Source organism: Salmo salar, chromosome 19, assembly GCF_965601325.2.
Source record: "Salmo salar chromosome 19, fSalSal1, whole genome shotgun sequence".
NCBI classification, from domain to species: Eukaryota; Metazoa; Chordata; class Actinopteri; order Salmoniformes; family Salmonidae; genus Salmo; species Salmo salar.
Window position 1 is genome coordinate 7,600,553 of NC_138309.1, and position 27,006 is coordinate 7,627,558.

Below are 27,006 nucleotides of genomic sequence, written 5' to 3' on the forward strand. Positions count from 1 at the left end.
TTGTCACGAATTGCGCCATGCGCGCGACCCTTCTTTACCATTCGGAAAGTGTCTGGGACGCACGAACAAAACGCCGCTATTCGGATATAACGATGGATTATTTTGGACCAAACCAACATTTGTTATTGAAGTAGCAGTCCTGGGAGTGCATTCTGACGAAGACAACAAAAGGTAATCAAACTTTTATAATAGTAAATCTGATATTGGTGAGTGCTAAACTTGCCGGGTGTCTAAATAGCTAGCCCGTGATGCCTGGGCTATGTACTTAGAATATTGCAAAATGTGCTTTCACCAAAAAGCTATTTTAAAATCGGACATATCGAGTGAATAGAGGAGTTATGTATCTATAATTCTTAAAATAATTGTTATGCTTTTTGTGAACGTTTATCGTGAGTAATTTAGTAAATTGTTAGCAAATTCCCCGGAAGTTTGCGGGGGGTATGCTAGTTCTGAACGTCACATGCTAATGTAAAAAGCTGGTTTTTGATATAAATATGAACTTGATTGAACAAAACATGCATGTATTGTATAACATAATGTCCTAGGTGTGTCATCTGATGAAGATCATCAAAGGTTAGTGCTCCATTTAGCTGTCTTCTGGGTTTTTGTGACATTATATGCTAGCTTGAAAAATGGGTGTCTGATTATTTCTGGCTTGGTACTCTGCTGACATAATCTAATGTTTTGCTTTCGCTGTAAAGCCTTTTTGAAATCGGACAGTGTGGTTAGATAAAGGAGAGTGTTATCTTTAAAATGCTGTGAAATAGTCATATGTTTAAAAAATTGAAGTTTTTGTATTTTTGAGGAATTTGTAATTCGCGCCACGCCTATCATTGGATATTGGAGCAGGTGTTCCGCTAGCGGAACGTCTAGATGTAAGAGTTAAGCACACTGTGTTTGTCTATTGTTGTGTCTAAGATGAAGATCAAATCTAATTTTATGACTAATTTTTGCAGAAATCCAAGTAATTCCTAAGGGTTCACATACTTTTTATTGCCACTGTATATGCCACACTGAAATCCTCTCTGGTCTGGCAAATCATGCAAAGATACCCTGTATTAGATAATCAATGTGCAGCTGGAACTGAAAATGGTTAGAGAGTCAACTATGGAAGCACAACCCATGTTATCGTGTATCCGAAGGTTAAATATAAGACCTCTGAAGTGTTGTTTTTCCTCCAATGTATGTGGATAACATTAAAGGCCTTCTCCATCTGCTCCTGTGCTGATAACAGACCTGGCTGTTTTCCCCTCTGTGCGTGCTAGAACACAAAAGGACCAATGCTATGGCGCTACGAGGTTCCTGGCAGCCATCTGCAATTCTAATCCCTGGATGATCAAATGATTCAAAGGGTTTCCATCATTGCCCGTGTGGTAATGGGTCCGCCGGTGCCCTTTCTTCGCCAATTGCGAAGCCTTTCGGTCGCTCGTGTGCCCTCTGCCCTCCCCTCTGAAAAGCTTGCACATCATGGCTCTTTTAAAAGGGTTTTATATAAAGGCGGAGGACAATGCCTTTTTCACGCAACATTTAGGATGCTGACATTTTTCCTGAACTACGTTAATCCTGTCAGAGACATTCTGGAGGATTAGGATCGGTACGTTGCAAAGGGTAATGTGCTCTAAGGGAAACAAACAACGAAAACAGTTTGTTGATAGATATGTCTGGATTGAAGCGATAGTTTCAGCTAGAGAAGATGGATTTCAGTCCTCTATCTTAAACTCACAGCAGCACATTACTACAGAAGAGCCTGAACAGGGGATCCAAATTGTTTACTTCCACAGCTGACACCAAACACAAGAGCTAAGGGTTGAGTTGGAAGGATGGAGTTGGAATGAGGTAGGGAAAGAGGGTAGAAAATGCTGATAGAGAGGTGGCTTAAACCAGTTTCTAACTAAACACATTACACAGTCAAGTGTCTGGGGTTGGAAGCGGTGGGGGTTGTGCAAGAGATTGCTCCCATTTTTCTCTATCATATTCTTTGAGAATTGATGGCCACATTTCTCCACCCTGATGTGTTTTTATCTGTCGTGCTTGCCTTCAGGTCTCTGGCAAGGTTCGTTATCGGGTGGGAATAATTAGCTGGGGATTGAACCCGGGAGGTAACACGAACCTTCAGGTCCTCAGGAAATGTTAGTTGATACACAGACAATTCAACGGGAATCAAACCAGATAATGAACACGAGTCTTCAGCTCCTCAGGTAAGGTAAGTCATCACACGGGCATAGTTATCACGAGCCATTACTTGGTACTAAAACCTACTAGAGACTACTATGGGTAATTAGATTATCAGGGGTCACATATATTTGTGCTCAGACCACATTTGCCACATGAGCCAATACATTTCTGCTGGGGATAAAGACGGAAAAAGATGGGCTTTACCCGTAAAACAAGGGGAATTAAATTAGAATTAAATCGATAGCAATTCACAGGTTTTCCAAGGTTAACAAATCACATTTATTCCCGAAAATGTACAGATAGATCAATCATAAAATATTGGTGTTTTTATAGCGAGTGTCGTAAATATACATCACTGTCCATTAAAGACACACAAACATACAGTACCAGTCAAAAGTTTGGACACACTTACTCATTCAAGGGTTTTTCTTTATTTTTTAAAACTATTTTCTACATTATAAAGTAATAGTGAAGACATCAAAACTATGAAATAACTCATGTGCAATCATGTTGTAACCAAAAAAGTGTTAAACAAATCAAAAATATATTTTATATTCTTCAAAGTAGCCACCCTTTGCCTTGATGACAGCTTTGCACACTCTTGGCATTCTCTCAACCAGCTTCACCTGGAATGCTTTTCCAACAATCTTGAAGGAGTTCCCACATATGCTGAGCACTTGTTGGCTGCTTTGCCTTCACTCTGCGGTCTAACTCATCTTAAACCATCTCAATTGGGTTGAGGTCGGGTGATTGTGGAGGCCAGGTCATCTGATGCAGCATTCCATCACACTTCTTCTTGGTCAAATAGCCCTTACACACCCTGGAGGTGTGTTGAGTCATTGTCCTGTTGAAAAATAAATGATAGTGCCACTAAGCACAAACCAGATGAGATGGCGTATCGCTGCAGAATACTGTGGTAGCCATGCTGCATAAGTGTGCCTTGAATTCTAAATAAATCACAGACAGTGTCACCAGCAAAGCACCCCCACGTCATCCCACCTTCTCCTCCATGCTTCACGGTGGGAACCACACATGCAGAGATCATCCGTTCACCTACTCTGCATCTCAAAAAGACACGGCGGTTGGAATCATCAGATTAAAAGGACAGATTTCCACATGTCTAATGTCCATTGCTCATGTCTCTTAGCCCAAGCAAGTCTCTTCTTCTTATTGTGTCCTTTAGTAGTGATTTCTTTACAGCAATTAGACTATGAAGGCCTGATTCACACAGTCTCCTCTGAACAGTTGATGTTGAGATGTATCTGTTTCTTGAACTCTGTGAAGCATTTATTTGGGCTGCAATTTCTGAGGCAGATACATCTATTGAACTTATCCTCTGCAGCAGAGGTAACTCTGGGTCTTTCTTTCCTGTGGCAGTCCTCATGAGAGCCAGTTTCATGATTGGGCTTGATGGTTTTTGCGACTGCACTTGAAGAAACTTTCAAAGTACTTGAAATTTTCCGGATTGACTGACCTTCATGTCTTAAAGTAATGATGGACTGTCGATTCTCTTTGCTCATTTGAGCTGTTCTTGCCATAATATGTATTTGGTGCCAAGTAGGGTTATCTAATATATACCACACCTACCCTGTCACAGCACATCTGATTGGCTAAAACACATTAAGAAGGAAAGAAATTCCACAAATGAACTTTAAACAAGGCACGCCTGTTAATTGAAACGCTGGTACTATATATGAAGTTGACAGCGCCAATTCTCTTCCAATTAGATTCCCACCTATAACTATGCCACAATGGCCCATTCTTCATCGCCAAATGTGTAATTTGCAATCCATTCTCAAAACCTTTCCGGGGAATTTGTTTCTCTCAGTCTAATGTCTTTATTGGTTTTGTATTCCACTGGGGCTGTCATTTGTGTGATTTCTTAGCTGTGTCCAACCCAAAATGTCTTCTAGAAGCTTACTTCATGTATTCCAATTATTATTGACACATACATTACCGCTATTAATATTAACACTATTAAATAACATCATGAATTATTCAATAATTACATTTTTTTCATTTTTTTTATATTGAAAGGCATGTAAAAGCTGAATGCAACCCATTGTTTTATTCATTTCAATTTGCAGTGAATGTAAGCAAATAATCTAAGTCAAGTTTGTGTAATTTTCCTATACACACTAAAAACTAATGGTTCTATACAGTGGCTTGCGAAAGTATTCATCCCTCTTGGCATTTTTCCTATTTTGTTGCCTTAAAACCTGTATTTAAAATGGATTTTTGGGGGGTTTGTATCGTTTGATTTAAACAACATGCCTACCACTTTGAAGATGCAAAATATTTTTTATTGTGAAACAAACAAGAAATAAGACAAAAAAGAGAACTTGAGCATGCATAACTATTCAGCCCCCCAAAAGTCAATATTTTGTAGAGCCACCTTTTACAGCTGCTAGTCTGTTGGGGTATGTCTCTATAAGCTTGTCACATCTTGCCACTGGGATGTTTGCCCATTCTTCAATGCAAAACTGCTCCAGCTCCTTCAAGTTGGATTGATTCTGCTGGTTTCCAGCAATCTTTATGTCATACCACAGATTCTCAATTGGATTGAGGTCTGGGCTTTGACTCGGCCATTCCAAGACATTTACATGTTTCCCCTTAAACCACTCGAGTGTTGCTTTAGCAGTGTGCTTAGGGTCATTCTCCTAATGGAAGGTGAACCTCCGTCCCAGTCTTAAATCTCTGGAAGACTGAAACAGGTTTCCCTCAAGAATTTCCCTGTATTAAGCACCATCCACCATTCCTTCAATTCTGACCAGTTTCCCAGTCCCTGCCGCTGAAAAACATCCCCACAGCATGATGCTGTCACCACCATGGATGGTGTTCTCGGGGTGATGAGAGGTGTTGGGTCATGGCTAAAAAGCTCAATTTTAGTCTGATCTGAACAGAGTACCCTTTTCCATATGTTTGGGGAGTCTCCCACATGCCTTTTGGCGAACACCCAAACGTGTTTACTTATTTTTTTCTTTAAGCAATGGCTTTTTTCCGGACACTCTTCCGTAAAGCCCAGCTCTGTAGAGTGTATGGCTTAACCTCTTACATCTAGATGTTCCGCTAGCGGAACACCTGCTCCAATATCCAATGATGGGCGTGGCGCGAAATACAAATTCCTCTAAAATCTGAAAAGTTCAATTTTTCAAACATATGACTATTTTACAGCATTTTAAAGACAAGAGTCTCGTTAATCTAACCACACTGTCCGATTTCAAAAAGGCTTTACAGCGAAAGCAAAACATTAGATTATGTCAGCAGAGTACCCAGCCAGAAATAATCAGACACCCATTTTTCAAGCTAGCATATAATGTCACAAAAAACAAAACCACAGCTAAATGCAGCACTAACCTTTGATGATCTTCATCAGATGACAACCCTAGGACATTATGTTATACAATACATGCATGTTTTGTTCAATCAAGTTCATATTTATATCAAAAACCAGCTTTTTACATTAGCATGTGATGTTCAGAACTAGCATACCCACCGCAAACGTCCGGTGAATTTACTACATTACTCATGATTAACTACAAATGCCATGATGATCTGGATGAGACTGCAGAATTGAGTCAAAGGAAATGTTCTCTGGATTAACTATCTAATGTTAGCAAAATGTAGTAATTAATAATTTGGCTACATTTAAATGGAAAATTCTGTGAAAAGTATTTTGCAAGTTTTAAATTGACACAAGGTATCAGCTAGATTTGACGTGCAGGAGCTTGCAGGGATTTGTAGATATGTATGATGTCTACTTTGACGCTAAATAGTATTTATGAATCTGTGAGTAAATAGAGCCAAATATATTGATAAAAGTCACCTTGTCTGAGACAGATTTACATGGTTATCAAAATGTCACACCAAGGTAAGCCTACACGAAACACAGTCCTTATTTTAAGTGTTTCTAAAATCCCTTTTGGGAAAAGGAATGGTCAAAAAAACGATTGGAACCATTCCCTGTTTAACTGCTAGGTTTATGGCCTTTATGACACCTCCTCAGTCCTTAATGATTACAAGCATACCCATTACATGATGCAGCGGAGAGTGGTACTCAGTAATGTGTTGTATTGGATTTGCCACAAACATAACACTTAGTATTCAGGACAAAAAGTGAATTGCTTTGCCACATTATTTTTATTTAGTGCCTTGTTACCAACAGGATGCATGTTTTGGAATATTTTTATTCTGTTTAGGCTTCCTTCTTTTCACTCTGTCAATTAGGTTAGTATTGTGGAGTAACTACAATGTTGTTGATCCATCCTCAGTTTTCTCCTATCACAACAATTAACCTGTTGGGGATAGGGGGCAGTATTGACACGGCTGGATAAAAAATGTACCCGATTTAATCTGGTTACTACTCCTGCCCAGTAACTAGAATATGCATATAATTATTGGCTTTGACATTTTTCTTATAGTAAATCTGACTTTGATGAGTGCTAAACCTGCTGGGTGTCTAAATAGCTAGCCCTGTGATGCCGGGCTATCTACTGAGAATATTGCAAAATGTGCTTTCACCGAAAAGCTATTTTAAAATCGGACATATCGAGTGCATAGAGGAGTTCTGTATCTATAATTCTTAAAATAATTGTTATGCTTTTTGTGAACGTTTATCGTGAGTAATTTAGTAAATTCACCGGCAGTGTTCGGTGGGAATGCTAGTCACATGCTAGTCACATGCTAATGTAAAAAGCTGGTTTTTGATATAAATATGAACTTGATTGAACAAAACATGCATGTATTGTATAACATAATGTCCTAGGGTTGTCATCTGATGAAGATCATCAAAGGTTAGTGCTACATTTAGCTGTGGTTTGGGTTTATGTGACATTATATGCTAGCTTGAAAAATGGGTGTCTGATTATGTCTGGCTCGGTACTCTGCTGACAATCTAATGTTTGCTTTCGTTGTAAAGCCTTTTTGAAATCGGACAGTGTGGTTAGATTAACGAGAGTCTTATCTTTAAAATGGTGTAAAATAGTCATATTTTGGAAAAATTGAAGTAATAGCATATCTAAGGATTTGAATAACGCGCCACAGGATTCAACTGGCTGTTGAGTAGGTGGGACGCAAGCGTCCCACCTAGCCCATAGAGGTTAAAGTCTGTAACTGTTTTAATGTCACCATTGGCCTCACGGTGAAATTCCCTGAACAAAGCTTTACGCAGAGTGCACCATTTGCACACTCTCTACAATCCCCAGAGCTCGGGAATTGTTGAAAAAAACTGCTGAGATGGGACTGCAGGTAGTACCAGCCCAGACCCCTCTAGGAGAACAGCCACACCATTCCTTGCAACTGGGTGACTGGGTCTTGATCAAGCAGCACTTTTGAGACGGGCCCTTGGACCCCAGATGAAAGGGATTGTTCCAGATCCTGCTGACCCCCCAGACTGCAGTGAAGTGCCAGGGTCAAAATGCTTGGCTCCATGCCTCCCACTGCAAGAGAGTCCCAGAGCCGGAGGAACCTGAGACGACTGCTGCTGGAAAGCGTTAAAGGCACTGCAGTAAATCTGGGCCTGGTATCATACCTGGCCCTGTTTATATTACTAGAGTCCAGTGAAGCAGGGCCAGGAGATCCCCAGAGAAGAATGGTCATTACCACCATGTTGACCCATATGATTGTGCCCTTTGTCAAAGGAGTGATTGTCACATTTGCAAAGGTAAACTCTGTACTCCCTTAAATCCTTGTTAATTATGTTTCTTATTTTCATTGTTAGTAACGCAAGATTCTGAAGCCTCTGATTGGAGACAGAGAAGATAACATTGACTGATTGCTGGAAGTCTCCATAGCACAAAAGGGGGAATTGTGAAGGAAAAATTAAGCTTAATGACAATTGTGTTAAACAACTGTACTGTGTGCTTTAAAGCTATTATCCAAGTTGAACTAGAACCGGACAAATCTGGATTTGAGGTAGGGGAGTATGAGGAGGAGGAGGGGCGGTGAATATCACTTGGATACCTACAGTATATGTATGTCTTATATAATAGATAAGCTTGCCAATAATAGAGAATACTGATCTAAACCAGACATTTGTTGCCTATATATGCTAAAATGTATTCGTGTCTAAGAGAGTCCAATGCTGGTCTCCCCTGTGCAGGTCACTATTGAATAAACTCTGGGTGAAAGCTTAACAGTTCTCAACTACAAGAGCTGATTTTTCTACATCATTAACACACACATAGACACATCACACAACCCTCACACGCGCAACCACACACACACAGAGACTCACCTGCAGTGCCTGTGTACTCCTGCTACTGTTTCAATGATGGAGCACTCGCCCTCGTTGAGGCAGAAGGCCAGATCCTTGTCGTCGATGCATGACTTGAAGACATCCGAACGCAGACTAGGGGATGTGGGAGCCACTGTGAAAAGGAGCGAGAGAAAGAGATGTTACTGGTTGTCACAAAGATACCATTTGCTTTGGGTAACATATAAACCACACCAAAAACAACAACTTATGTTTTGACAAATATCTTGGCCCTATGATCATGGACTATATCATTAAACATGCAGCTTCCATACACACTGACAAGGTTACTTGGGAGCTTGCGGTGCTATGTTGATATGAATAATATTCAGTAGCAGGTGCCACAATACGGCCCGGTCAGAATCAATAGGTTAATGGAGAGGAGCTAAGTAGACACTGCAGTCTCTCTCCACTCCTTCCTGTTAATCATCAAAGGTGTTGACACCAACTGCAGTAAGAAGAGATTCACATACATGAACAAGCCTGTCACTTCCTGACCAGTATAGGGGTTATTTGTTATTGTAGTTTGGTCAGGACGTGGCAGGGGGTATTTGTTTTATGTGGTTCGGGGTGGTGGTTTGTTTAGAAGGGTGTTTGATTTATTATTTCAGGGTTTTGGGTTATGTTCTATGTTTTTGTATTTCTATGTTCTTTCTAGTTTAGTATTTTCTATGTTAGGTATTGGGTGTTGGACTCTCAATTGAAGGCAGGTGTTTGTAGTTGCCTTTGATTGAGAGTCCTATATATAGGGATGTGTTTTGTTTGTTAATTGTGGGTAGTTGTCTTTAGCACTGCTGTAGTAAGTATAGCCTGTTAAACTGTCTTCTGTTGTTCTTTTGTTTATTGTTTTTCCTCGTGTTCACATTTATTTAATAAATTAATATGATGAGCACGCAACCCGCTGTGCCTTGGTCCTCTCTTCACGACGACAGCTGTTACAAAACCGGTCTGCATCAACTCAGTATTCATTTGTTGAATGGGAAATCATTATTTGTTCCCTGAGGAGGCTTTGATATACAGATTATCAGAATAATGCAAACATTTGATGTATAGCACATCACCAATATGGATACTCCTACTGGTTAAAAATTACGAAAGGGTGAAGGATGTTGATCAATACACTCTTAGGATTTAAGGGCTCTATTCAATCAGATCCGATTTAGCCGACATCCGCATAGCAGTTGTTTTGTCGGAGGTGTTGGAGGTGGAACTGAATTGCAGCTGTCAAATCCACAAGTGGACATTGCCATTGGCTGTAATGAGTCACATTAACAGAAATCCTATGCAGCCTTGTTTACAAGTGGAACACTAGAATATGAGATGTAGTCTACACCTCGGTTAGGATGATAGAAATCCTCATTGTTCGGTTTAATGATTTTTCAAGTTGTAATTATTTATATGTGGCCTAAACTTTCTCACGCTGACCTAACATGAGTGGAGTGGGTGTGACTTTGTGACAATGATGCAAGAGCAGCTGCTCACTGATTTGACTGCTCCAATGCAGTTCCACCTCCAACACCTCTGCTATCACCGCTTAACGCCTGATCTGATTCAATCAAGGCCAGGGATCATCAACTGGATTCAGCCACGGGCCAATTTTTTATTGAGTGGATGATCGGGGGGCAGGAACATAATACAAATGTACAGTTGAAGTGGGAAGTTTACATACACTTAGGTTGGAGTCATTAAAACTTGTTTTTCAACCACTCCACAAATTTTGTGTTAACAAAATATAGTTTTGGCAAGTCGGTTAGGACATCTACTTTCTGCATGACACAAGTAATTTTTCCAACAATTGTTTACAGACAGATTATTTCACTTATAACTCACTGTATCACAATTCCAGTGGGTCAGATGTTTACCTATTACCTTCACAGAAAAGCAAACTGTCTCTAACCAGAATAGAAAGAGGAGTGGGAGGCCCTGGTGCACAACTGAGCAAATGGACAAGTACATTAGAGTGTCTAGTTTGAGAAACAGATGCCTCACAAGTCCTCAACTGGCAGCTTCATTAAATAGTACTCGCAAAACACCAGTCTCAACGTCAACAGTGAAGAGGCGACTCCGGGGCGCTGGCCTTCTAGGCAGCGGGTATTGATTGAGGCCTGTTGTGAGGCCTTGAAAGATGATGACAGATCAGTTGGACACAAAAAAAGTTATGGGTGAACAACAGGGCCACCTATAACTCTTTCTATGAGTTTCTATTTACCTACCCTAGACAGTATTTTGCATTAATTACTATGTAAGAACATGTTAATACAATGTTTTACTATAGTAATGACAGTTATTACACCTGAATGAGAGCAACTTATCACTGCATTTACAGTGCATTCGTGTGCATTTATAATACATTAGAAGATGTGCTATCCTTATAACAGCCAATACATGCATGGTGAATGCCTAACACTAGGCAACGGGCTAGTGGTTCAAAGAAAGTATTACTGTACCACTTCTGTGCTTCTTTTCACATTTCAATGGCCTACGCCAAAAAGGAAATATGAATTTGTTTGCATATTCAGCAGACCCTGGAATCTGTCCAGCTCACAATTAGGCCTCAACATCCAAGACATCATTCTTAGGGTTTTAAAAAGACAGTGGCTCCATATTCTGTATTATCAATTCAATAAACATCCAAGTTCAAAGGTTATCTATTTCAAGGCTTCACTTCATGAAATCAAATAGAACACAAAGCTCCCCATGGTGCGAATATCTAATGTAATAATTGTCATGTTGTACCACAGAGTGTCATTAGTTGAGTTACTCTGGACTTACTACAGGGTCAACCAACTAAACCTGCAAGCACTGATAGACCACTGCTTATAACAGTAGGTCAGCAATGTTCGGGTATTGGTCAAAGTCTTTGTAGCTAAAGATCAGACCTATCCCAGCAGGCAAAAATGTAAAAGAAATCTGGTTGAAATTATGTCATAACAATCTGTCTAGAAACCAATATGAAGTCATTTCAACCAGTTTTTCCCAGTTTTGTGGGCTGGGATGAGGTCCTAAGCTACCAGATTGATCTCATCACAATAAAGAACAGAGAAACACGCAACCACAATACTGTACTCTAAAACCACCAACCACCATCCACGATTGAGCTCAATATTAAAATGAACAACCATCCATAATAAATGGATGAGCCTGGGTATTCTTGAGGTGGGGGAAGCGTTTAATGAATTAATGAAGAAAAAGACTCCAAGATTCAAAGGAGCGATTAGGATCTCTTACTCTGGTGTCCGACCACTGATAAGTTTATTAACTCAAAAAGTGGTTGCCTTGGGGACGCCCCCTTTGCCACTTGATACACACAATGTTTGCATTCCAAATGGCACCCTATTCCTTACAAGGTGCCATACCTTTGACAAGAGCACTATGGGCCCTGGTCAAAAGCAGTGCACTGCATAGGGAATAGGGTGCCATAATATAATTCTGGACCTCATGGCCTTGCACTACAATTCAAATCAAATTTTATTGGTCACATACACATGGTTAGCAGATGTTAATGCGAGTGTAGCGAAATGCTTGTGGTTCTACTTCCGACCATGCAGTAATATCTAACAAGTAATCTAACAATTTCAAAACAACTACCTTATACACACAAGTGTAAAGGAATGAATAAGAATATGTACATACAAATATATATGGATGAGTGATTGCTGAACGGCATAGGGAAGATGCAGTAGGTGGTATAGAGTACAGCATATACATATGAGATGAGTAGTGTACAGTCGTGGCCAAAAGGTTTGAGAATGACACAAATATTAATTTTCACAAAGTTTGCTGCTTCAGTGTCTTTAGATATTTTTGTCAGATGTTACTATGGAATACTGAAGTATAAGACTGATGGCAGCCCATTCTTGCATAATCAATGCTTGGAATTTGTCAGAATTTGTGGGGTTTTGTTTGTCCACCTGCCTCTTGAGGATTGACCACAAGTTCTCAATCGGATTAAGGTCTGGGGAATTTCCTGGCCATGGACCCAAAATATCGATGTTTTGTTCCCCAAGCCACTTAGTTATCACTTTTGCCTTATGGCAAGGTGCTCCATCATGCTGGAAAAGGCATTGTTCATCACCAAACTGTTCCTGGATGGTTGGGAGAAGTTGCTCTCGGAGGATGTGTTGGTACCATTCTTTATTCATGGCTGTGTTCACAGGCAAAATTGTGAGTGAGCCCACTCCTTTGGCTGAGAAGCAACCCCACACATGAATGGTCTCAGGATTCTTTACTGTTGGCATGACACAGGACTGATGGTAGCGCTCACCTTGTCTTCTCCGGACAAGGTTTTTTCCGGATGCCCTAAACAATCGGAAAGGGGATTCATCAGAGAAAATGACTTTACCCCAGTCATCAGCAGTCCAATCCCTGTACCTTTTGCAGAATATCAGTCTGTCCCTAATGTTTTTCCTGGAAAGAAGTGGCTTCTTTGCTGCCCTTCTTGACACCAGGCCATCCTCCAAAAGTCTTTGCCTGACTGTGCATGCAGATGCACTCACACCTGCCTGCTGCCATTCCTGAGCAAGCTCTGTACTGGTGGTGCCCGATCCCACAGCTGAATCAACTTTAGAAGACGGTCCTGGTGCTTACTGGACTTTCTTGGGCACCCTGATGTTGCGCTCGTCGTCAGAAATGGCGGACCAAAACGCAGCAGGTATGTGTATACTCATCTTCTTTATTTACGGAAAAGAAGGAAAAAACCAAACAAACACGTATACAAAAATAACAAAACGATGAATGACAAAATAACAGTCTTGAAGGCAACACAGCAATCCAAGAACAATGTCCCACAAATACAAGACAAACACACCCAACTAATATAGGACTTCCAATCAAAGGCAACACCAAACAGCTGCCTTCAATTGGAAGTCCACCCCAATTAACTCAACATAGAAACACACTCATTAGACTACACATAGAAATACATAAACATAGACCATAACTCAAAACCCGGAAATAATAAATCAAACGCCCTCCTAACTAACACACCACCCTGAACCACATAAAACAAATACCCTCTGCCACGTCCTGACCAAACTACAATAACAATTAACCCTTTTACTGGCCAGGACATGACACCTGAAGCCTTCTTCAAAACAATTGAATCACTCTCCTTGAAGTTCTTGATGATCCGATAAATGGTTGATTTAGGTGCAATCTTACTGCAGCAATATCCTTGTCTGTGAAGCCCTTTTTGTGCAAAGCAATGATGACGGCACGTGTTTCCTTGCAGGTAACCATGATTTACAGAGGAAGAACAATGATTCCAAGCACCACCCTCCTTTTGAAGCTTCCAGTCTGTTATTCGAACTCAATCAGCATGACAGAGTGATCTCCAGCCTTGGCCTCGTCAACACTCACACCTGTGTTAACGAGAGAATTACTGACATGATGTCAGCTGGTCCTTTTGTGGCAGGGCTGAAATGCAGTAGAAATGTTTTTGGGGGATTCAGTTCATTTGCATGGCAAAGAGGGACTTTGCAATTCATCTGATCACTCTTCATAACATTCTGAAGTATATGCAAATTGCCATCATACAAACTGAGGCAGCAAACTTTGTGAAAATTAATATTTGTGTCATTCTCAAACCTTTTGGCCACGACTGTAGGGTATATAACCATTATATAAAGTTCCATAGTTTAAAGTGACTAATGATACATTTAAAAATGACTTGTGTCATGCACAAAGTAGATGTCCTAACCGACTTGCCAAAACTATAGTTTGTTAACAAGAAATTTGTGGAGTGTTTGAAAAACAAGTTTTAATGACCTCAACCTAGGTGTATGTAAGCTTAAGTGGCTTACATCCAATTTTAAGTTATTAAGTGGCTAGAGATTGAGTCAGTATGTTGGCAGCAGCCACTCAATGTTAGTGATGGCTGTTTAACAGTCTGATGGCCTTGAGATAGAAGCTGTTTTTCAGTCTCTCGGTCCCAGCTTTGATGCACCTGTACTGACCTCGCCTTCTGGATGATATCGGGGTGAACAGGCAATGGCCCGGGTGGTTGTTGTCCTTGATGATCTTTTTGTATCCTATTGACAGGGTATTTTGTCACGTAGAGTAGGCCAGAAGGCTAAACTGGAAAACCTAACCTCTATCAAAATAAAAAGAGGGCGGATCTGCAAAAGTTCTTCTGAGCAAGGGTGTTTATTTACATAGTGATTCCGGAAAAAAAACAACAGTACTGCCATCAAAAGTATACCTGATGGGGCTCGGGGGCAGTATTGAGACATTTTGAAAAAAATATGTGCCCATTTTTAACTGCCTCCTACACCAACTCAGAAGCTAGGATATGCATATTATTAACACATTCGGATAGAAAACACTCTGAATTTTCTAAAACAGTTTGAATGGTGTCTGTAAGTATAACAAAACTCATATTGCAGGCAAAAACCTGTGAAAAATAGATTAAAAAAAAATGTGAATTTTGTGACTGTACTATTTAGTGTCATTGTTTTATAGATACCATAGTGAGAAAGGATTCATTTCGCAACACCTACGGCTTCCACTAGATGTCAACGATCTTTATAAAGTTGTTTGAAGCGTCTATGATAAACAGAGAGCAAATTAGAATCCAAGGAAGTTGACATGTCATCACTTCATTTTTTTGCGCCTGCGCATAAATCTGAGAAGCGTGAGTTTGTTATCATTGTTTATCTAGACATAGGATAGGTTGTGTGAAAATATTACTGATGTTTAACGTTAAAAATGGACGAAAAGATTAATGCTAAACAACATTTGACATGTTTGAACGAACATAAATAGATTATTTACTAGGTTTTTTTAGCTTTTCGGCGTGATTTTACACTCTCCCCACCACGTTTTGTGGGAGCATAATGAACGTTACTTGGTGTTATTTGGACATAAATTATGAACTTTGTCAAAAGAAACCACATTTGTTTCCGACCTGGGATGCCTTCCGGACCTGGGATGCCTGCCTTCTGATGGAGATAATCAAAGGTAAGGGGATATTTACAATGTTATTATCGATTTTATATGATGCTAACTGTATAGCATAGCTTAGTGTTCTTAGCATAACACCCCGTTTATTGCAAAATGTGATTTCCCAGTAAAGTTATTTTGAGATCTGGCCATTCGGTAGCAATTACGAGATGATAATATATTATTCTTTGAATGACAATATTATAATTTACCAATGTTTTCGAATAGTAATTTTGTTATGTTCACCGGAAGCATTTCAGAGAAGAAAAAAATCTGAATTTCACGCTACTGTAAAATGCTGTTTTTGGATATAAATATGAACTTGATGGAACAAAAAATGCATGTATTGTATAACATAATGTCCTAGGAGTGTCATCTGATGGAGATTGACAAAGGTTAGTACATAATTCTAGCTGGTTTCTGCTTTTGGTGACGCCTGACCTTGAATTGAAAATGGATGTTTGTACTTTTGTGGCTATGTACTGTCCTAACATAATATAACTTTATGCTTTTGCCGTAAAGCCTCTTTGAAAATCGAACAATGTGGTTAGATTAAGGAGATGTTTATCTTTTAAATTGTGTAAAATAGTTGATTGTTTGAGAAATTGTAATTATTAGATTTTTGATGTTTTGAATTTCCAGCCTTGTTAGCAATCCCGACTCGGGGTTCATTGCTAACCTGTAGCCCCAACAGGTTAAAACAATACTGCACCATCCACAGCTCAATCCAAAATGCCTTCCTCAATGAACTGAAAGAGAGGCTCCTTTTGTAGGGAAGCCCCTCCCATCAGAACAATTAATACTAATTAATTAAGCAATTACCTATTCAAACCTACATTTTCCATTCAACTAAACATACTAAAGTATATACATTGCAACACATTTTTTTATGAAACAATATCCCAATATAACATTTACAAAATCATATCACTACTGAACGAAGACCGAATGCTTGTGCGGACCAATCTCCAAGCATTTAGCACTTCAAATGGTATTTCAACATCTTCCCTCCCAACCCCCAACTCCCCACTTGCACATTTCAGACCCCCCAAACCCAATCCCGCCGGTGGTGTTGGTTCTGACTCTCGTCTATCTTAACCTGTTAGGGCTAGGGGGCAGTATTTGCACGGCTGGATAAAAAAATGTACCCGATTTAATCTGGTTACTAATCCTACCCAGTAACTAGAATATGCATATACTTATTATATATGGATAGAAAACACTCTAAAGTTTCTAAAACTGTTTGAATGGTGTCTGTGAGTATAACAGAACTCATTTGGCAGGCAAAACCCTGAGACATTTTCTGACAGGAAGTGGATACCTGATGTGTTGTATTACCTTTAAACCTATCCCATTGAAAAACACAGGGGCTGAGGAATATTTTGGCACTTCCTATTGCTTACACTAGATGTCACCAGCCTTTACAAAGTGTTTTGAGTCTTCTGGAGGGAGATCTGACCGAACAAGAGCCATGGAACGATGATGGCCCATTAGACACCTGGCGCGCGAGTTCATGTTGGGTACCCTCGTTCCAATATGTTATAAAAGAGTATGCATTCGTCCACCTTGAATATTATTCATGTTCTGGTTAAAAAAGGCCCTAATGATTTATGCTATACAACGTTTGACATGTTTGAACGAACGTAAATATATTTTTTCCCCTCGTTCATGAAGTGAAGTCCGGCGGGCTTAGATCATGTGCTAACAAGACGGAGATTTTTGGACATAAATGATGAGCTTTTTTGAACAAAACTACATTCGTTATGGACCTGTGATACCTGGAAGTGACATCTGATGAAGAGAATCAAAGGTAATGGATTATTTACATAGTATTTTCGATTTTAGATCTCCCCAACATGACGTCTAGTCTGTATCGCAACGCGTATTTTTCTGGGCGCAGTGCTCAGATTATTGCAAAGTGTGATTTCCCAGTAAGGTTATTTTTAAATCTGGCAAGTTGATTGCGTTCAAGAGATGTAAATCTATAATTCTTTAAATGACAATATCATATTTTACCAATGTTTTCTAATTTTAATTATTTAATTTGTGGTGTTGACTTGACTGCCGGTTATTGGAGGGAAACGATTTCCTCAACATCAATGCCATAGTAAAACGCTGTTTTTGGATATAAATATGAACTTGATAGAACTAAAAATGCATGTATTGTCTAACATTATGTCCTAGGAGTGTCATCTGATGGAGATTGTAAAAGGTTAGTGCATCATTTTAGCTGGTTTTATGGTTTTGGTGACCCTGTCTTTGAATTGACAAAACATTACACACAACTCTTGTAAATGTACTGTCCTAACATACTCTAAATTTATGCTTTCGCCGTAAAACCTTTTTGAAATCGTAAAACGTGGTTAGATTAAGGAGATGTTTATCTTTCAAAGGGTGTAAAATAGTTGTATGTTTGAAAAATTTGAATTTTGACATTTATTTGGATTCAAATTTGCCGCTCTTGAAATGCACCTGCTGTTGATGGAGTGCACCACGGGGGGGACGCTAGCGTCCCACCTAGCCCATAGAGGTTAACTATTTTCATTTATTTTTTTATTTTATTATTTTATTAAAAAATGTTGTGTCCATACATAATATATATATATATATGACTGCGCTCTTCATGGGAGAGAATTAGTCAACTAATGGATACAGAAATGTGCCTTTTGCAGGACTTTTAGCGTGGTTTTATTGCTGTTTTGGTAGCTTTGTCTGCAAATCTCAAGAGTGTCCGTTGGTGGTATCCATGGAGATGCAGGATACAAGCAAAGCAGCCAGAAAAGGAGAGCCAGGGCAGGGGGGCATCGGGACTAAATACTGTGGAGCCTGGATAAAGAACCACTGCTTGCTACATCGGCAAGTCCATAGGCCCCGAGAACAGGAACGTGAAAGGTGCGGGGGAGTGATCTCCAAGCTCCATCTATGTAGCTAGCTAACTACAGTAGCTGCCTATCTGCTAGCTAGTAAAAGCCTGTAGCCTAGGCTACGCACAGCCCGCTCACACTGTTCCATCTATCATATCTCCTCCACATCAAAGATCAGAGACACTGGTCAGCCAGCACCATGGAAAGCAGCTGACCAGTGTCCTGTCCTCCTCTGTTATTTGTGTACACTCTAAAAGATGATGGGTTAAAAACAACCCAATTTGGTCAATAACCCAGCATCAACAACCCAACCCTGCTCTTTTTAAAGAAAACAACCCAACTAAGTGACCCAATGCCTGCAACCCAGCAGTTGGGTCATCAAAACAACCCAGCATTCTTTTGACTGTATACAAGTTCACCCTAGTCACTTGGTCTACACTGTAAATCCCAAGGCAACTTCTAGTAAGTTGAACTCAAAGTCGTGGAAAAGTAATTATTACATAACATTTCTATTCTGGTACTGACTCAAAACTAAATGAGAAGTCGCATCAACTCTGTTGTTTAAAGTTATGATAACAAATCCACTTTTTTCCCCAGTATGCTCTACTGCAGGTATATATATATCTTTAATTGTTTTACATTTTGTGTTTTTGCATGTACATTGAGTGATTAATTTAATAATGTTATGCTACACAAATATAAATAACTTACATTTTTATAAACTAATCCAATCATTTAGTTTGATTTTTTTGTACCTGTTACTAAAATGGTTGTTCCAGTTTAAATGGCTTAGGTAGTCTCCTCATTCTGTTACTAACTCTGACAGTCTTTATGAATACCTAAATAAAAATGAATATATATGTCAACAGTTGACTATCTAACACTGGCTGGCTTCGAATGGGAATTACACATCACTTTGCAAGCCAGCATAATTTGATTTAAAAATTCTGGTTGGAAGGGTACTGGACATCCTTCAACCAGGGTGTTTTGAAAATATGGTAATTTGAGGGAAGTTACCGGGATTTTGCAACCCTGCTCACAGGCCTGAAGTGGCCTGTAAACCATGAGTTTCAGGCCAACCTATTGGGGTAAAGCTAGGCCTAAAAAAAGGTGAACTATGTAATGCATTATCATAAAGCATTTAACCTCTATGGGCTAGGTGGGACGCAAGCGTCCCACCCGTGGTGCACTCCATCAACAGCAGGTGCATTTCAAGAGCGGCAAATTTGAATCCAAATAAATGTCAAAATTCAAATTTTTCAAACATACAACTATTTTACACCCTTTGAAAGATAAACATCTCCTTAATCTAACCACGTTTTACGATTTCAAAAAGATTTTACGGCGAAAGCATAAATTTAGAGTATGTTAGGACAGTACATTTACAAGAGTTGTGTGTAATGTTTTGTCAATTCAAAGACAGGGTCACCAAAACCATAAAACCAGCTAAAATGATGCACTAACCTTTTACAATCTCCATCAGATGACACTCCTAGGACATTATGTTAGACAATGCATGCATTTTTAGTTCTATCAAGTTCATATTTATATCCAAAAACAGCGTTTTACTATGGCATTGATGTTGAGGAAATCGTTTCCCTCCAATAACCGGCAGTCAAGTCAGCACCACAAATTAAATAATTAAAATTAGAAAACATTGGTAAAATATTATATTGTCATTTAAAGAATTATAGATTTACATCTCTTGAACGCAATCAACTTGCCAGATTTAAAAATAACCTTACTGGGAAATCACACTTTGCAATAATCTGAGCACTGCGCCCAGAAAAATACGCGTTGCGATACAGACTAGCCGTCATGTTGGGGAGATCTAAAATCGAAAATACTATGTAAATAATCCATTACCTTTGATTCTCTTCATCAGATGTCACTTCCAGGTATCACAGGTCCATAACGAATGTAGTTTTTTTCAAAAAAGCTCATCATTTATGTCCAAAAATCTCCGTCTTGTTAGCACATGATCTAAGCCCGCCGGACTTCACTTCATGAACGAGGGGAAAAAATATATTTACGTTCGTTCAAACATGTCAAACGTTGTATAGCATAAATCATTAGGGCCTTTTTTAACCAGAACATGAATAATATTCAAGGTGGACGAATGCATTCTCTTTTATAACGTATTGGAACGAGGGTACCCAACATGAACTCGCGCGCCAGGTGTCTAATGGGCCATCATCGTTCCATGGCTCTTGTTCGGTCAGATCTCCCTCCAGAAGACTCAAAACACTTTGTAAAGGCTGGTGACATCTAGTGGAAGCAATAGGAAGTGCCAAAATATTCCTCAGCCCCTGTGTTTTTCAATGGCATAGGTTTAAAGGTAATACAACACATCAGGTATCCACTTCCTGTCAGAAAATGTCTCAGGGTTTTGCCTGCCAAATGAGTTCTGTTATACTCACAGACACCATTCAAACAGTTTTAGAAACTTTAGAGTGTTTTCTATCCATTTATAATAAGTATATGCATATTCTAGTTACTGGGTAGGATTAGTAACCAGATTAAATCGGGTACATTTTTTTATCCAGCCGTGCAAATACTGCCCCCTAGCCCCAACAGGTTAATTATAATGATAACATCTAAATAGAAACTCACTTTGTGAATGCCATAGCACTGACACTGTACAAATTCAACAATCATATCTCTGTCACTAACAAATACAGTCATGGGTGGTAACTACAATACACTTGAAAAGGCAAAGGGCACAGGAAAATTATATTGGAGGCTTGGCTTAGTGGGCTCTTACTCAAACATTTCAAGCTGATACTAGTGATGTTACGTTTGATACCTTCCTCAATGAACGGTTTGAGGCATGCATCAAAATCGATAAGCAGCTTACTTCGAAGCATTGTGCCAATGCATGTATCACTTTATCAGAAGTACCTCATCAATCATGTCCAAAGCTTCCTTGAAACATGTGCTTTTTCAAACCGTGTGTTGCAAAATGCAAAATCGCACTGACTTCGCCATGGTTCCGGTGATTTCTTTGATTCCAAGCTGGTTTCAAACACTGACCGCTACTGGACACCGTACTTGCAAATATAGTTACCTGACTGGTAGCTTAGCTGGTAGAGTAGGGAACTTTGGAGCTATATTCAGGGATGTGAGAGTATTAGGTTGAATCCTGTTGAAGGCTATTTATACTATTTCAAACATTATTTTATGTGAAACTACCCTTCACTTTTTTTCAAATAATTTGTTTTATTTAGTATAGTATAAGCATCTTAAGCATCCTAAATAATACCATAATACCAGCTCAAATCTAGACACCCTACAGCCCTCAATCTCATCGCTGGACCTTGAAGACAGTTTCATTGTTTGTTTTCATTGTTCCCCTCTAAATCAGGGCCTGAACTAGACCAGTCACACCATGTGTGCGCAATTAATTATTTGGTAGAACAGAAAAGCAGCAGGCTCCGGGGGGTAAGAGTTGAAAACCCCTGCCCTACAGGGTCAAAGTGACTCTATTAGTTTGAGTAATGACTACACAATCACCTTAAGTAACTCTTCTCAGATATGTTAAGTGCAATGGGTTTCATCAAAAGTTTTAATTAATGACAGCACATTGGGGTATCTATCTATCTATCTATCTATCTATCTATCTATCTATCTATCTATCTATCTATCTATCTATATATATATATATATATATATATACAGTGCCTTCGGAAAGTATTCAAACCCCTTGACTTTTTCCACATTTTGGTAGCATACAGCCTTATTCTAAAATTGATGAAATTGTTTTTTCCCTCATCAATCTACATACAACACCCCATAATAACAAAGTAAAAACAGGATTTTAGAAATGTTTGCTAACTGAAATATCACATTTAAATAAGTATTCAGACCCTTTACTCAGTACTTTGTTGAAGCACCATTGGCAGCGATTACAGCCTCGAGTCTTCTTGGGAATGACGCTACAAGCTTGGCACACTTGTATTTGAGGAGTTTCTCCCATTCTTCTCTGCAGATCCTCTCAAGCTCTGTCAGGTTGGATGGGGAGTGTTGCTGCACAGCTATTTTCAGGTCTCTCCAGAGATGTTAGATTGGGTTCCAGTCCGGGCTGTGGCTGGGCCACCACCATGCTTCACCTTAGGGATGGTGCCAGGTTTCCTCCATAAGTGACGTTTGGCATTCAGGCCAAAAAGTTCAATCTTGGTTTCATCAGACCAGAGAATCTTGTTTCTCATCGTCTGAGAGTCTTCAGGTGCCTTTTAATGAGGAGTGGCTTCTGTCTGGTCACTACCACAAAGGCCTGATTGGTGGAGTGCTGCAGAGATGGTTGTCTTTCAGGAAGGTGCTCCCATCTCCACAGAGGAACTCTGGAGCTCTGTCAGAGTGAACCTGACAGGTTCTTGGTCACCTCCCTGACCAAGGCCATTCTCACCCGATTGCACAGTTTGGTTCCAAACTTCTAACATTTAAGAATGATGGTGTTGTGTCTGTGACTATCATTAAATGTGAAGACTTATTTTATAAAATCAATTCTCTATGTGTAATTACTATTGTGTGATTTTACTCAGGGTGGCAGGTAGCCTAGTGCTTAGAGCATTGGGCCAGTAACCAAAAGTTTCCTGGATCAAATCCCAGAGCTGACAAAATACAAAATCTGTCGTTCTGCCCTTGAACAAGGCAGTTAACCCACTGTTCCCTGGTAGGCTGTCATTGTAAATAAGAATTTGTTCTTAACTGACTTGCCTGGTTAAATAAAGGTTCAATTAAAAACGAATCATGTAAGTTTTTATTAACTAGGAAGTCGGGGCACCACGGGAAAATGTTTATAGAGTCTCTATTTCCTGAATCGACTCTCGTTTAATCACTCCTCATAACTGAATGTTGCAAACCCTTGGATATCTGCACGAACCCGAGCCTAAATGATGAATCAGCGATATACAAATTGGCTTAATTATTTATTTACTAACTAACTAAATAATCACAAAAAATGCATAAACAAACAGTAGATTTGGTTACTAACACAATTCATAGATAATCCCTAGTGGGCTAAACCAGTATGATGGCTTAGTAGACAATAGAAAGAGGTGGGGACAGATAAAAGAGCGGGAAAGACTAAATGGATTCGCTACACACAGTTGATAATTATATTAATTGAAATGCTAATCCTTTGCACATGAACGGCCGCTCATTCAAGAATAATTGCAATGTACATATTTACACCCGTATGTCGTTGTTGTCTTCTCTGTTGGAATCACCGGTCCGTCTGCTGGAGAGTCAGTTCATCAAAGAGTCTCTGGTTAACTTCCCCAGAAGTCACAATGTCTTTCGTAGTTGTCGCTTTCTCAGTGGCTCTGGATTGTGTCTGTTGTAATGAATACATCAGGTCGTTGCATAGAAAAGATGCTTCCGCAGTTGTATATATTTACGCCTGTATGTCGTTGTCTTCTCTGTTGGAATCTGCTGGAGAGTCAGTTCATCAGATAGTCTCTGGTTAACTTCCCCAGAAGTCACAATGTCTTTCATAGTTGTCGCTTTCTCAGCGGCTCTGGATAGTGTCTGTTGTACTGGATACGTCAAGTGTACAGATGGTCGTTGCATAGAATAGATGCTTCCGCGGGTGTCACTATTTTTGTGCTAGACTGACGTAATTTCCAGCTGCAGACTAGTAATTATACATCTAGGATTTGCTAAAAAAAATGTAAACTCTGGTATCATAAGAAGAACAAATGTTTGAAGCAGAGCATCAGTATCAAATTAACATGTTATCCATAATAAAATGAAAAAGCTATGATAGGAAACAGTGGGTGAGAACAAATCTTCTGGACACCTTCAAATGTCCAGGAAATAATTTTAGATTTTGTCTGGTAGCTAGCAGATTTAGCCTTATGCAGCAGAGCATCAAGGTAGACTTCTCTGTGGCAAACAGTTCCTCTGGCAATCATTGAAACCTTCTTGGTAACGAGGGCACTCAGCATGTCTGTACTGAGGGAGGCTCTGTTACTGGGTTTTGTTCTTGGAAACGAGACTCAATATTCGTTCGCAGTCTGCATTGCTGTGGAAAATGACCAACATCCCCAGCATCACAGCCAAAAGATTGGAGTAGACCAGGCTGCCCCCCCTTTTCATTGTGATGATTTCTTTCCAGGCCTGATCCGTGCGCATGTTGACCAGACTCTGCTCGAAGGTTGTTGCCTGATAGTCTAAACTCATCTTCCACCAGATCAACAGAGGCTCCCTCAGGAATAATGCAGGGAACACATGCCATGAAAAAGTTGAGGGATGAGAACTTGGCAGTCTGCCTGTTGGCAATGTCAGCGACCACTGCATGCTGGAAAAGCAAATCTCCAAATGGAAATTTCAGCAACATGTAGTCTACTGCAGAATAAAATACATTTCTGACATCTGCATAGAAGGTCTTCAGATCCAGCTTGCCTTGGCTTCCGATGTAGGTATGGGTGTCCTGGCCAATGTACAGCTCCTTGTCAGGAGCTGGTTTTGTCTCTCCAGGTAGTGTAGGCTTGACACCACTACTCGTTTCTGCCATCATGGTCATGACAGTGTCTGGCTTGCAGAAGGACAACATTAGTTTCTGCAGTTGCATCTCTACAGTTGACAGTAAAATTTGAATGTACGGCTCCTCTCGTGGTAGAATCAGATTTCCGACATCAAAAATTGTCATGGCTCTCTGTAAAAAGTAAGCATAGATTTTTTGATATCAGATCTGTGAGAAATCATAGGACTTTCTCAGGTTTTGCAAAATCTTTTGGTCCTTCTTTTTCTTTCTTTTCTGCCTTTTGTTTTGCCACTTTGTCCCCGATATCCCTTTGCTTGAAGAGATACTGAGTCAGGTTGAAGGTTTTGTCAGTAGGTCCACATTTGATGGAGGATGGCGTGACTTTGCTTCCAGAGGAGCCAGGTGTTCACTAATTGTGGTAAGCAGTTGTGTGTTGCTGGTCAGAAGTAATTATATGGTTGTGGTAAAAAATGGTGCGGGTGTGGTCAGCAGTTTTGAGGTTGTGGTCAGAAGTTTTGTAGTTGTGGTCAGAAGTTGTGTGGTTGTGGTCACTAGATGTGGTCAGAAGTGTTGTGCTTTTGGTCAATAGCTGTGTGTTCGTGGTCAGTAGTTGTGTGGTGGTGATCAGAAGTTGTGTGGTTGTGGTCAGTTGTTGTGCTCAGCACTTGATTGGTCAGTCATTTTGTTGTCAATTGTTTGGTTGTGGTCAGTAGATGTGTGGTTGTGGTCAGAATTTCTGTGGTTGTCAGTAGTTGTGTCATATTGGTTACCAATTGTGGTGAGAAGTTGTGTGGTTATGGTGAGAATTTGTGTGGTTATGGTGAGAAGTTGTGTGGTTGTGGTCAGTAGTTGTGTGGTTGTGGTCACTAATTGTGGTAAGCAGTTGTGATGTTGTGGTCAGAAGTTGTGTGATTTATGTAAGTAGTTCTGTCATATTGGTTACTAATTGTGGTCAGTAGTTGTGTGGTGGTGGTCAGAAGTTGCGTGGTGGTGGTAAGTAGTTGTTTGGTTGGTTTCACTAATTGTGGTCAGAAATTGTGTGGTTTTCATCAGTAGTTGTGTGGTGGTCACTATTTGTGGTCAGCAGTTATGTGGTTGTGGTAAAAAATGGTGCGGGTGTGGTCAGCAGTCAGTAGTTGTGTGGTTGTGGTCAGCAATTGTTTTGTTGTGATCAGAAGTTGTGTGGTTGTGGTCACTAGATGTGGTCAGAAGTTTTGTGCTTTTGGTCAGTAGTTGTGTGGTGGTGGTCAGAAGTTGTTGTTTTTGTCAGAAGTCTTAGAGTTATGTACTGAACACAACATCTGACCACGAGTGGTCAGTAATTTTGTGGTCAGATTTTTTCAGTTGTGGTCATTAGTTGTGTGGTTGTGGTAAGCAGTTGTGTGGTTAGTAGTTGTGTGGTTGTGGTCACTAATTGTGGTAAGCAGTTGTGATGTGGTCAGTAGTTGTGTGGTTGTGGTCAGTAGCCGTGTGGTGGTGGTCAGTAGTTGTATGGTTTGTGTCATTAATTGTGGTCAGACGTTGTGTCATTCTGGTCAGTAGTTGTGTAGTTGTGGGTACTTGTTGTGGTAAGCAGTTTTTTGGTTGTGGTTAGAAGTTGTGGTATAAAATGGTGTGGGCGTGGTCAGCAGTTGTTGTGTGGTCAGAAGTTTTGTGGTTGTGGTCAGTAGTTGTGTGGTTTTTGTCGCTAGATGTGATCAGATGTTGTGTGGTTATAGTCACTAGATGTGGTCAGAAGTGTTGTGCTTTTGGTCAGTAGTTGTGTGGTTGTGGTCAGATGTGTGGTGGTGGTCAGCAGTTGTGGTGTTTTTGTCAGAAGTTGTGTAGTTGTGGTCAGTTGTTGTGCTCAGTACATAAGTGGAGTCGTTTTGTGAGAATTTCTGTTTGTAGTCTTTAGTTGTGTGGTTGTGGTCAGAAGTTGTGTGGTTGTTGTCAGTAGTTGTGGTAAGCAGTTGTGTGGTTGTGGTAAAAAAAATGGTGTGGTCAGTAGTTGAGTGGTCATTAGTTGAGTGGTCAAAAGTTGTGTGGCTGTGGTCAGTAATTGTTTTGTTGTGTTAGGAGTTGTGTGGTTGTGGTCAGTAGTTGTGTGGTTTTTGTCACTAGATGTGATCAGAAGTTTTGTGCTTTTGGTCAGTAGTTGTGATGTTGTGGTCAGAAATTGTGTGGTTGTGGTCACTAATTGTTGTAAGCAGTTGTGTAGTCAGAAGTTGTTTGGTTGTGGTCAGTAGTGATCAGCAGTTGCGTGTTCAATAGGTGTTCGGCCATGTGTGTTCACGTGTGCATTTGAA

General features: G+C 39.9%; 1 protein-coding gene across 1 annotated transcript in view; it reads right to left on the minus strand.

Annotated features, from left to right (window-relative positions):
• LOC145850475 (pro-neuregulin-3, membrane-bound isoform-like) overlaps positions 1-27,006 on the minus strand; it is a 286,197-nt gene that overhangs the window by 45,368 nt on the left and 213,823 nt on the right. Inside the window, exon 2 of the mRNA XM_082965586.1 lies at positions 8,411-8,543. Coding sequence (XP_082821712.1) covers positions 8,411-8,543 — 133 coding nt within the window. The remainder of the gene's footprint in view (positions 1-8,410; positions 8,544-27,006) is intronic.